This window comes from Caloenas nicobarica, chromosome 1, assembly GCF_036013445.1.
Source record: "Caloenas nicobarica isolate bCalNic1 chromosome 1, bCalNic1.hap1, whole genome shotgun sequence".
NCBI classification, from domain to species: Eukaryota; Metazoa; Chordata; class Aves; order Columbiformes; family Columbidae; genus Caloenas; species Caloenas nicobarica.
This window is the reverse complement of record NC_088245.1, coordinates 86963838-86976706: the sequence shown is the minus strand read 5'-3', so window position 1 is coordinate 86976706 and position 12869 is coordinate 86963838. Positions and strand designations below refer to the sequence as shown.

At 39.9% G+C, this 12869-nt stretch overlaps 1 protein-coding gene across 9 annotated transcripts in view; it reads right to left on the bottom strand.

The window, feature by feature from the left end:
* The window catches only part of CLCN1 (chloride voltage-gated channel 1), a 67193-nt gene that overhangs the window by 16604 nt on the left and 37720 nt on the right, over nucleotides 1-12869 (bottom strand). For all 9 annotated transcript variants that reach the window (XM_065658626.1, XM_065658634.1, XM_065658644.1 and 6 more), the window contains 3 exons: nucleotides 10284-10362; nucleotides 7494-7619; nucleotides 1964-2048 (listed from right to left, as the gene is read on the bottom strand). In XM_065658626.1, the coding sequence (XP_065514698.1) occupies nucleotides 1964-2048; nucleotides 7494-7619; nucleotides 10284-10362 (290 nt within the window). The remainder of the gene's footprint in view (nucleotides 1-1963; nucleotides 2049-7493; nucleotides 7620-10283; nucleotides 10363-12869) is intronic.

The window sequence follows — 12869 nt, the reverse complement described above, 5'->3', positions numbered from 1 at the left end:
AGTCAAACCCAGTTGCTGGCTGGCCATGAGTGGTGTTCCCCAGGGCTCCATGCTGGGGCCAGTTCTGTTTGATATCTTTATCAATGATCTGGACGAGGGGATTGAGTGCACCCTCAGTAAGTCTGCAGATGACAGGAAGTCAGGTGGGAGTGTTGATCTGCTGGAGGGTAGAAAGGCTCTGCAAAGGAACCTAGACTGGCTGGATAATTGGACTGAGGCCAATTGTATGAGGTTCCACAAGGCCAAGTGCCAGGTCCTGCACTTGGGTCACAGCAACTCCAGGCAACGCGATGGGCTTGGGGAAGAGTGGCTGGAAAGCTGCCTGGCAGAAAAGGATCTGGGGGTGTTGATTGACAGCTGGCTGCATATGAGCCAGCAGTGTGTCCATGTGGCCAAAAAGGCCAACAGCATCCTGGCTTGGATCAGGAATAGTGTGGCCAGCATGACTAGAGAAGAGATTGTCCCCCTATACTCAGCACTGGTGGGGCCACACCTTGAATCCTGTGTTCAGTTTGGGGCCCCTCACTATAGGAAAGACATTGAGGTGCTGGAGAGAGTTCAGAGAAGGGCAACGAAACTGGTGAGGGGTCTGGAGCACAAGTCCTATGAGGAGCAGCTAATGGAACTCAGGCTGTTTAGCCTGGAGAAAAGGAGGCTGAGGGGAGAATTGATCGCTCTCTACAACTCTCTGAAAGGAGGTTGTAGCATGGAGGGTGTTGGTCTCTTCTCCAAGTAGCGAGTGAGAAGATGAGAGGAAATGGCCTCAAGTTGCGCCAGGGAAGGTTCAGATTGGATATTAGGAAACATTTCTTCACAGAAAGGGTTGTCAAGCACTGAAACAGGCTGCCCAGGGAAGTGGTTGAGTCACCATCCCTGGAGGTGTTTAAAAGATACATAGATGAGGTTCTCAGGGACATGGTTTAGTGCTAGATTTAGGTTATGTTTGGACTTGATGATCTTAAGGGGTCTCTTCCATCCAAAATGATTCTGATTCTAAGTTCAGCATGGAAGTCTATTTAAGAAGAATGAAGTAGATTCATATTACTAGCAAAAGTTCCTGTACATTAAGAGATTTTAAACACATCTGATGTCTCAAAAAAATCCCACTCAAGTTCATATTCAAGTAAAAGAATATGAGGGTGGCCTACTAAAAGGAGCTGGAAAACCTCAAATAGATTTCTGGTCTTGGATCTAGCTCTTGCAACAGAATATGCTCACAACACCAGCATAGGTATTTGTTCCCTTCACTACTGCTGTGCAGTGATTTCCCTGGAGCGTCTCTCAAACTCTAACCCAAGACTTTTCCTCACAGAAATTCCAAACTCAGATTTTCTCTATTATTTCCCAATTATCTTCTCATTTTTCTTAAGTTCATTCTTCCATCTACCAGAATTTCCTTCACAAATGAAACCAACTCAGATATCTCCATAAATAAAACTGACACTCATCTTAGTAAATTAACTGTTGTTCTCACTGAATCCAATTATGGTTCTGTTCCACTCACTACCATGTTGAGTGTACCAGCCTCTCTTGACAAGAATAACCGTTCAGACCTAGTTAAAGGGAAACTTCGTGTTAAATCTTTTGTCCTATTTTTGTCAAGTGAAAATGCCATACTTTTTGGGTCAGTTCATTTGAGGATGCCATTGAAACAGTTAAAGCGCTATTCAGTATATCTATATCAAGAACCTAGACCAAGTTATTTTTTTTTCCGCAGAACTTAATTTCTGAAAAAATTATATGGAAATAAAATAACAAACAACTTGATAATACCCACATTTCCTTCCTTACCCATTGTGCTACATGGGCACAATTTCTGAAGGAAGAATCCTAACAAGCAGAGTCCTTATTTGCGACAATCAAAATGTCTAAAAGAAACACGTTACTGTTTTGCAAAATAATTCCTAACAGAGCTCATGTGATAACCTTTGTAGAGCAAAGAGCTGGGTTCCTGGGAACTTACCCTATTACAGCAAATGCTGGTAGTTCTTGCAGATCAAAGGGGAAATCCATGCGAAAGTTTGTTCTGAACAAGGCTGTGATGGTAACTGTGAGAGAAGAAAGAGGTAGAAGAAGAAAGGGAGTAATGAAGTGAGAAGTTAAATGCCATGAAAGCTTGGCACAGGGACGGAGAAACTAGTTTATACATGCTCCTGTGTAGTTTTGTGACATTATATACTATATTACAGATTGGCAGACTGCTCTGATTTTTGTAGTGTCTATTTTTCAGCACTTGCAGCTCTAGCACTCCAGATGGTATAGGTTTGTTTCCAGAGAATGTATATCTATTTTTTAACTACAATCACAGATTTTTAAAGGGTTTTATTTTCTTCTACCATCCATTCTCTAGAAAGAAAAACTCTTCCCACTATACTCACTGACTCTGAAGACTCTTTTTGCTAAGGCAGGCAGTGCTTACATATCTGGAGAAGCTGTGTCACGTACAGTTGTGATTGCCTTCTAGAAACAAAACTCAGATCCTCTCTGAAGTTATATTGCAAAACTTTTGACTGGTACCAAAAGAGTGAAAGTCCTAGAAATCAGAGATAGGAAAGATCAGCTAAGCCTATCTTCTTCAGCTCACCTTTCCTGGTAGCGTTGCACTGCTAAAATTACTCAGATGTTGAAACCTGTTCTGCTTTTACCTGGAGGTACCTAATTGTGTGGAAACAGTAAATGTCTGTATGCCAAAAGGTGAAGTACAAGTTAGCAATCTAGTGCAGAGTGGAAATGCAGCTAAATGAGGATGGATATAAATCCCAGCTTGCCCTGGATGAAGGAATTACTTGCACAATGAGGAAAGAAAAGAAACAGTGAAAATCTGGTATTATATGATAGTTACAGGAGCCATTAATTACTTTTTAATTGGTCAGACAGGACGGGGTGTAGAACAATAGTTTAGCCAGATGTCTGTGGGTCACATTACCTAAGATAGCTAAGCCACATGCTACTATCCAAAATGGGAAGATCTTACTCCCTGCCTCTTCATCCCATTCCTTCCCTCCCAGCTGCAGTGTTTTTCCCTGCCATCAGGCCCACTCCAACACCTGTCAAAGCCTTCACTGAGTTCTCTCAGCTCATTAAAACCTACCAGAAAACCTATCTGCACTTTTCCTGGATTAGTCCTCTGCCAGGGAAGTGAGTTGAATGGAGGGGTCCAACAAAGAAAGAGATGGCACAAGTGACACGTAGTAAAACAGTCAGGGACAGAAGATGGTGAAAAGCAGGATGTCCTCTTTTTTGTTAGATCAGCCCAAGAAGGATATCATCTCAGCTTTAGAAAGCAGTCCAAGCCACCAAATGACAGTGATGCTAAATGTCTAGTGGGCTCACTTTCAGAGAGTTTTGCCACAGAGCAGCAAGATGATCAGAGCAAAGGGAAACAGTTGCAGAACTTAGTCTGAGTCTTTCTAGGTTCAAATCTCTACTCCCACAAGACAGAAAGTTCTGCAGAAAGATTCAGCCCACCTATCTTCATCATCTTTCCTGAGTGACGAAGCCATCCTGAAACTGAATAGCCAAGCTTTTTCTCTCCACTGGCTACAGACTTTACAAGTTTATAGTATCTGTCCCATTCTTAGAAGGTGAAAGCTAAAAGAAGTAAAAGGAAATGAGAAAGTGTAGTTAATGGGAAAATCTACTTTAAAAAGCTTTGAACTTAAACACTGCACCATGTGTAGAAGCAATCACAAGGAGCAGATGGAGGTGTAAAACGCTATGGCAAATAAGATGAAGGGTCTGGACATGGTAAAACAGAAATACTGCAAATTGCAGAGTTCCAGTCTTCCATTATTAGCAAACAGGGGCCTAAGTTGCAGCAGTCAGAGTGGGGCAGATGTTATTTGGAAAGTACAGATAACGATGTAAAGCCAGCCAACAAAGCCATCAGTATCCAGAAGCCAGCAAAGGTTTTGTGGGTCTAAGAAAGCAAAGAATTTTGGTGAGATCCCACACAACTTATTTGCATCTGTCTACTCTGATGTGATTGCTTCTCTATCTGCTACATACTGGTAGCAATGATGCAGATTGGAGGTAAAAAATGACAGTAAAAGAGGTGTTAAATAAGCTGTGGACTTAAAAGGCATTAAGATCTGAGCCAGATTAAGAACAAGCCATTTAAAAAAATAATTTACCTTCAGCATCAGGGCTTCCAGGACCGGAGGGGGACCAATGGGTAGCATATGTGTTTAAAAAAGTTGTGGAGCAATGTGGTGAAGTGCAAAGAGAGCTGTGCATTAGCACCTGGCAAACTGGTAAAATTCATGTAGGTTGAAGAAAGCACAACTCTGGAAGTACCTATTTTGAACCTCAAAGCCAAGGAGGAAACCCAGAAAGATCATTCAAATGAATAAAACCTTTGTGATATGGAGGATTTTAACAAAGCAGTAAAACCAGATTAAGGGTAATGGTATTTACCTAGATTTTTAAGAGGTTCCACATGAAGCTGTGGAGCCTTGTGTAGAAGTCCACTGATCAAACAACAAAAGGGAAAACATTACCATGGATCAGAAGCCAGCGCAGAGAGAGAAAAAAAAATTAGTTTATCATGTCATACATGTAACGATACATGTCATAGTATACATGTTGCACGAGTTGCTAATCGTTGTGTTGGACCTCTGTGGTATTGAATTTTTTCTTCAGAGGTTAATATTGGGGCTGATTCTGTTTAACATCTGCATCAAGATCCTAGATGGTAGGATGGAACTCAGTCATCAGTGACCATATTCAACTGAGGAGGGAGAGAAGGGGTGGTTTGTCACCTTGAGGACTTCGCTGAGTGGCTTCCACAAACTGGAGGAGTTGACCAGTATGAACATCATAAATTCAACAAAGACAAGTATTTAGTCCTGCCCCTGGAATGGCAGGTGTGTCAGTACAGCCTGGGGGCCTTTTGAACAGGAAAAGCACTGCTCTTATGCCAGTGGGTCCTGGTGGAAATGAGGCTTAATATGTGCCCTTGCAGCAACGAAAGCTAACCACAGACTGTGCCACATTAGTAAAAGCACAAACAGCTGGTTGAGAGTGGTGATTATTTCCTTCTATATGGCACTAGAAGACACATCTAGAAAACCCAGTACAAACGAAATGTTAAAAAACTGGAGAGAGTCCAGTGGTGAACCCCAGGATGGTCCAGGGCATGGGCACAGGGAGAGGCTGCAGGAACCAGGTCTACTCAGCCTAGTAATGAGAAGGCCTAAGGGGCTTGTAACAGCAGTCTCTCCTATCTTAAGGGGAAGTTGTAAACACACAATGAAAGAAAAAGAGGAAGTGGGCACAACATCCAACAAGGGAATTTTGTCTACATATAGTGAGCAAATGCTTCTTTTTGGAAAGGTGGTTCAGCTCTGGAACAGATGCCCAGAGAATTTGGAGCAGAGAGCTCCAGGGATCTCTTCCAAATGAAATCTTCCTATGGTTCTATGATTCAGTATTTTCTGTGGAAGACAGCAAAATCTGCGCATGATACTTAATCAGCTTACCTTGGTTGGAAGCAGAAAGGACTGCATAAGAAAGGCAATGTTTCATGTTGATGAATTCTTACTTTGCAGAGGGGAAAGATTATTGATATAATTTAAATATAATTTAAAAATAGTATTTCAAGAAAGAGATCTCAATCAGTGTAGACAGCTCTAAGAAAATGGCCTTTTTACATTTTTCCTAACTGCAGCTGCTGGAAATGTGCAAAAGCTACATAAAAATGGCATCACAATGTACAGTATTGCATTGCAATGTTGTAATGCCTTCCAATAGATCCATACAACAGACACGCCTGCTTGGAACTCTGATCATTTTGTCTCAAAAATATTCTGGAAGAAGATGGCAAATTCTTGCCTAAACAGAAAAGTTAGTTCACATATTATGTATTAGTTTGCAATAGCTTACATATTGCACATGAATATTACAGGTAGATGAGCATAGTGCACATGAAGGGAAGCAGTTTCTTCCAGTTTCAAGTACAGTAACCTGCCTCATACAAAGGCTTTCTTACTGGGTGATAAGAGTAGCTATACAGGAAACAACTATAAAGACATCTGCTTTTCTACTGAGTGTGTCACTTTTGGGAATAGACAAGACTTAGAGATCATGAAGACATCAGAGAGGGTGCCTAAGAAAAACCCTTGCATGAACAAAGACAGAAAAAACCAAGCTTGTAACTTTCAGAAGCAAATGAGCAAGAAAAGACATGAAAAATAAGAACTGTCATGATAAAAAATAATAAAATAATGAATGACTTAGCTAGACAAAAGTTTCTAGTTCCTTAATACAAGGACAAGAAGACCGGCAACACGGACAAAGAAAACTCACAAATATGAAAAGGAACGGATTTCCATAAACAGTTGGACCATGGAACTTTTTAACCCAGACTGTTAATGAGGCAGAATGTGAGGACCCATTAATGTGAGTATTAAAGCTGTCTGGATGTTTTTGAAGAAGGGACAGTAATTAAGATGTTTCAGGTTTAAGCTAATTTCTAATTATTTGAGAGATCAGCAGAGGAGCTAGAGTAGATAAAGTGAAGGATAGATTATCTCCTGTCATCTGTCTTTGATTTTCTTATATTCTCCTCTGGAAAGAACAGAAATATGTGGGTTTTGCGACAGATCTGGTGATTGAATACCCCTCAATATGACGTAGTGTTTCACAAAGAAAGATGTAGTCACATTTTACATTCAAGTAGAAAGTGTAGTCACTTTCTATATTCAAGAGAATATTCAGGCTAAGCACAAAAAACCATCTAACCCCGTGAAATCAAGAGAGACACAAGTTATAGCGGTTTTAAGTAAGGGAACTGTCCACATGGAGCTCAGATCAATAAAATAGATATAACTGTAAGAATAAAAGATAAAGACATTAGAAGCAAGAAGTTTACAAAGAAATGGCGGCCTTCTGCATTGGCTAGAACTCCATTCCCACAGTATCTGAAATGCTCTCCTGAACAAGCTCATCCTGTGCTATTTCTGTCTGCACAAATGTTGCACTCATGCTTTTTGGTTACTTGGGACAGTTATTTTTTCAGGACCTTCAGTCAGACCCTACTAAACCTATAGCCTCCTATTCGTTTTTTCATCTCAGTTTTCTAGACTGTTTGGGTTTTATGCTTCTAGTCAAGAGATGACCAAAGCGGACCATGGCATTTCCAGCAGATCGCAGCAGCATACACTGCAGTATGTATTACATCCTCTGTGACTGGATGCGGCCTTGATATTATGCTGAGTAGAGGCAAAAATCCCCCCTCAGGGGCACCCTTACTTGCCTTGACTTGTATCCAGTCATTTTTCAGTCATATCCCCACGACACCTAGGAATAGGTTGGGTGATACAATTGATGATGTAAGATACTTCTCTTTCTCTTTCCTTCTGTACTGCTGGAAGTCACATGTCATGGAAGAAGTTTCAAACATCATACAAGGTTGTGGTTTTGCAGAAGATGGAAAATAATAAACTAATAGAGCAACTTTTGTACAAAGAGAGTAGGAATGGCTCTTAGCTTACCTGCATCCTTGTTCCAAACAGCAAGAACCCGGAAAATGAAGGCACTAAAGGTAGCTGCAAAGAAACCTCTCCAATAATTGCGCACAGCAAAGTAAGTGGAAGTGACTTCAATGCTGAAAAGGACCCCTAGAAAGAGTCAGAGAAGGAGCAAAGTGAAAATCAGAAGTGTAATGTTAGAAGCATGAGAGAAGCTTCTAAATAGTGTTCTAGAGCAGTGATCTCCATACTTCTTTGATCACACACCTTTACCAATAAAAGATTTTTGAGTACATACCCCCCCAATATATGCATATTTATTTTTTAAAAATATGCATGTACTACTGTAGTAATATATTATGTACAATATAAAATATACAGAAAATTTAGAAATTTTTAAAGGATGAGATAAATATGAAATAAACAAAATAAATAAATATTAATAGAACAACATTTTTTTTGTTCTCACTAAAATATTCATATCGTTTATTTTTGAAAATCTTGGTTTAACACTTTGTGATATAGTGATTCAAAGTTCTGGTCCTATGGTGAATTTATTTTGATACTTGACCTCAACGGCTGTTGTAGCCGAAAAAGATATCTCACAAAGATACACAGATCCAAATGCACGAAATGTATCATTGGCTGTGCTGACTAAATCATGATACTATTTTGTCAATCATATCCACCACAAGATTTTTGTTAAAATTTGCCTAGTAAATTTCCATCTTCCCTGATGTCAATCAGTTCTTGCAAACTAATCACAAGGTTTCAAATTTTTATATCTTTGATAAATGGGTTCATAACCCACTGAAACTCTTAATCTGGAAGATTTTTAAACAGATTAGAAATTTCTGTTTCCGAGTTTTTTAAGTATATGCATATGAGAGTTTTTCTAAGTGACACACATTGTATTTGGCAACAAATTCACAAAGTCTCCACAAGTTTCTTTTGAAAAGCATTTCCTTTCTCACCCGCTGTTAGAACATTACTTTCACTTTTTTCTACAGTAACTGCTAGGTAGCATGCTACTGACAGACAATTGTGATCATAGAAAAGATCAGCAAATTCAGAACACTTGTCTTTTTGTAAAAGAAAAATGCGTAACTGGTCTTTAAATTCAACAACTCTTTTAAAAGCCCATTGCCATGAGATAACCAGCTAATATCTGTATGATACAAAGGATTTTCATGGTCACTTCCCATGTCATTATGAAGTGTTGTAAAGATTCTACCATTTCAAAGCCTTATTTTTATGAAATTAACTAAATTGATGAGGTCCTGTAGCACTTCATGTGTTTCTGGCTTCCATTCTTTGCTGCAATATCTTGCCTACAAACAACACAGTGAATGCATTTCAGGTGTAGTGCTACCTATGGAACCTTACCAAGCAATCCTTTTCTTACTCAAAGCAGCTGCTTCAGCCGTCGTTACATTTGCACAGCTTTTCCACAAAAAAATTTTATTAAAGAAGTAATTTGCTGTTGAGAATACAGCTTCTCTGGTAGATCTTTCCTTTTGTGGCTCACAGAAAGTAGTCCTTCATGCATTTCACTATCAAAACAGAATCTAGCAAATACGATAAACTGTGACATGTTAGAAACATCAGTACTTTCATCCAGCTGCATAGCAAGCCTCTCACACTGCATAATTTGTACTGATACTTGTTCTTTGAATCTTCAGCAATGTTTTCTATGTGTCTTCCAACAGTATTTGCTGATGAAGGAATGCATGTTAGTTTGCTGGATATTGCTCTCTGTGTACATGTTTCCCCAGCAGTATGTGGTTTCTTGTCTTCTACTATGAAGTGAGAAACCTCAAAGGAGACTCCTAAACATTTATTATTAAGTTCAGTAAAATTCTGGATTGAATATAACATAGTTTGGAACATCACTGAAAAAATTGTGGAAGTTTGTCTTCATGTTCTAGATTTTTAAACATCTTGCTAATTCTCATGGCTTCATACCATCATTATCTAATTTCTCAAAGCACAATATATACTTAGGGTGAGGTACATCATTGACAATAGTGGATGTAAATCCATATTTAAAATAGCCTGTGATAATTTTTTTTTGGCCGACTTCTTGTCAGACCTTGTTTGTACCTCATATTGTGGCTGATTAAGAGTCTGTAGTAGGAGAAGTGTCAGCTCTGCCATTTTCTTGTCATTCATCTGTGCTTGCATTTATTAGTATTATCTCCAATCTGCAGTCTCTTTGCAGGAATCTTACTAATCCACTTGTCCTTTTTGTGAGGCTTAGTTTAGTTAACACTAGATAATATAATCCATGAATCCACTTAAGAGGGCACACATGGATTGCAATACATTGTGATATGCTGAAAGTGAGTAAATGAGTGAGGGCACCACTGTCACCCCTCTGCATTGTGAACAACTGTACACCCAAGACGCCTCATGTGACAAGTGGCCAACCAACATAAGGACTGAGTAAGGGCATCACTGCCAATATGTATACTGAATATTAGTAAAGCTTTTTTTTTTTTAAATTAAAAAAAATCCAGTATTTCATTCCCACAGCCCAATAGATCATCTTGCACACCCCCTGGGGTATCCACACGCCAGTTTGGAGACCACCGTTCTAGAAAGTCTTCCCCTCTTGCCTCCAGAAGGCTGACAACATGTGGAAAAAAGATTGCGTCAGAGATGCTGGAGAGGTTGGTAACACTAAAGGTAAGCTTCTTTGTTCAAAGTAGATGACAGATCAAAAATACAGCACAGGAAAGGGGAAGAGGAGAAGAGGACTAGGCAGGGGAGGATTTAGGTACCTGAGAAAAAGGAAACAGAACAGCCACTTGCCTCCAAGTGGTGTCCCAAAGCAGCAGCCGACCCCCACAGCACAACCCACAGTCAGGACATCTGTGTAATAATACGGCTGCTACTGGTGAAAGAGACAGAGAGAGACAAACAGAGGAAAGAAGGAAAGAAAGCAGAGAGTGAGTAACAGAATTGGCAGGCACGGCTGCATGCTGCCACCCAGTTTTATCACTAGTCTCAGAGTTATAGCTATATTTATCTTCTGGATGGTTTCAAAATATTCAGAAGCCGAGACCTGGCACAAGACAGGCATATACCTGGAATCACATCTTCAAGGCACGTGGAGAAGGCAGCATTTCATATTTCATTGAGACATGCACATTTCTATCACTGTAGAAGAAATGTCTGGTTGAAAATCCTCCAGAGGGTGGAGGGCACATAAGTATGGTTTACTTCATCTCATCTACTTTGGCAGGGAATTTCAGGATGCATATATGCAGTGAGTGTCTCAAAAAACCCACCCTGTGAGCCTGTGTGCACAAGGCACATGCATGTTCAGATCCAAGTGCGGACAGGTGCTGAAGGTCCTGTCACCTCAGGTAGGTGAGTGGATAACAGATCACCTAGTAAAGCATTGTGCTGTCCTGATAAAAACAATCATTATAATAAAGGTAAATTGAAGGTAGAGTCTCTCCTGAGACAGTTTTGGAAGACACAGAGCTGTTGAAAGGGAGAAAACGCTCTTCCACTCTTTCTCCAAGATTTGGCCTTGAAGTGCCTGAGAATGGTGAAAGGTGAGATTTGATTTATTTTATTTTATTTTATTTTATTTTATTTTTTATTATTTTATTTTATTTTATTTTATTTTATTTTATTTTATTTTATTTTATTTTATTTTATTTTATTTTATTTTATTTTATTTTATTTTATATCTAAATCCTAGGTAGTGTATAATACACCAGTGTTAAAAGCCAGTGTATTCAGTCCTTTCTATTATACTACCACGTGTTCCCTAAGTAGCCTGTTAGATCTTCCATGAGAGTTTTGAGAAAGGGTGGTCCTGTATTATGGTGGGAATCCGAGCGGCCAGGCAGAATTCTAAAGCCAGAATGTCATGAATTCCTGTTTACCTGAGCAGGTGTTTGATAAAGCTTCCATCAAAAGGTGTCTTTATGCTGTCTCTGCATAACCCAACAAAAATAGCCATGGACCATTCCATGACCCTGAACAATGTGTCCTTATCCACAGCTTTGTCCTAGGTAACTTCAGGGCCCTATCAGTACCTCTTTGGCCCTAAGACATAATCATGTCCAGAACAGGGACGGGGTTCAGTTCAAAGCATCTAGAATAGTGGGAGGGTTTTGTTATAGCCCATCAGCATGGTGATTAACAGCTTGAAACTGAGTACATGTGGCATGGCCTGCAGTATGGCAAGAGGTAATTAGAGTTGTTTGAAGGTACAAAGCCTGATGGGATGATGTTGAAGAGCAGTATGAGATAGAGAGACCTATAGCAACCCCTGAGAAAAGCCTGTGGCGTATGGCATCTACCAGGATCCAGCACTGAGTCAGAGTGCTGACGCTGTGTAGCAGCATAAGAGTAGCCAGATCAACAAAACAAACAGAAAAACGAACAGTACCAGAGTACACTCAGGAAAAGTAAGCTGAGCACCTTTTGCTTGTCAAGGGCTAAACTGGCTTCTCAAATCCATTTTGAGGGTTTCTTATTAATACACAGGGTGGTGTTCACCAGCAACAATACCAAGAAGTTATACACCATGGCCAATATGATGTGAAGTCACAAACTATATCCTCGTCTGAGGTCAGCTAAAGATTACATGGTGCCCAGGTGATGGAAAGCACATTCAGCAGTTTGGTGTGAATCCATAACTCAACTAGGGCTACAAAAGCTATTGTAACTTTTGGTTTGTTCCCATACTACAGTGTTATCACAGAATCACAGCAAGTTTTAGTCTGGAAGGTACCTCTGATTGCTTCTTTTTGAACTCTGTGCTCAGAGCTGGGCTAACTTCAAGGCTAGATCAGGGTGCTCAGGATCAGGGTGCTAGGTGAGCCCTGAGCACTTCCAAGGGTGGAAATTCCTCAGTGTCTTTTGACACCTGTGCCTATCCCAAACCACCTTCGGGGCAAAGGGAGAACTTTTTTGTATTTTTTCTATTTCCCTTGTTGCAAGTTGTGCCTGTTGTCTCTTGTCCTTTCACTGTTCTCTGATAAGAGTTCATCTGTTTTGCCTCTCTAACATCTCCTTTACCTACAGAAGAGAGTGATTAGACTAGTTGCCCTTTAGCCTTCTCTTTAACTTTGCCTAGTGAACTATGTATAATGTGTCCTGCAGTCTCTGAGACTATATTAATTCCAGGTACAGAGAAAGAAACAAGAACTGTGGACTATGTTATGGAAGGTTTTTTGGTGGTTTCGTGGGTTGTTTTGTTTGTTTGTTTGTTTTTTGTCGGGTTTTGTTTGGTTTGTTTTGTTTGTTTGTTTTTGTTTTAACTATTAAGAGAAATACCGTTCTCCTGTGTACTATCTGTTTCACCTGACTGTGGTCTAATCCTTGGTTCTGAAACTGCTTTCTCTCAAGGTTTTTGGCAGACTTACAAGTTTTGCC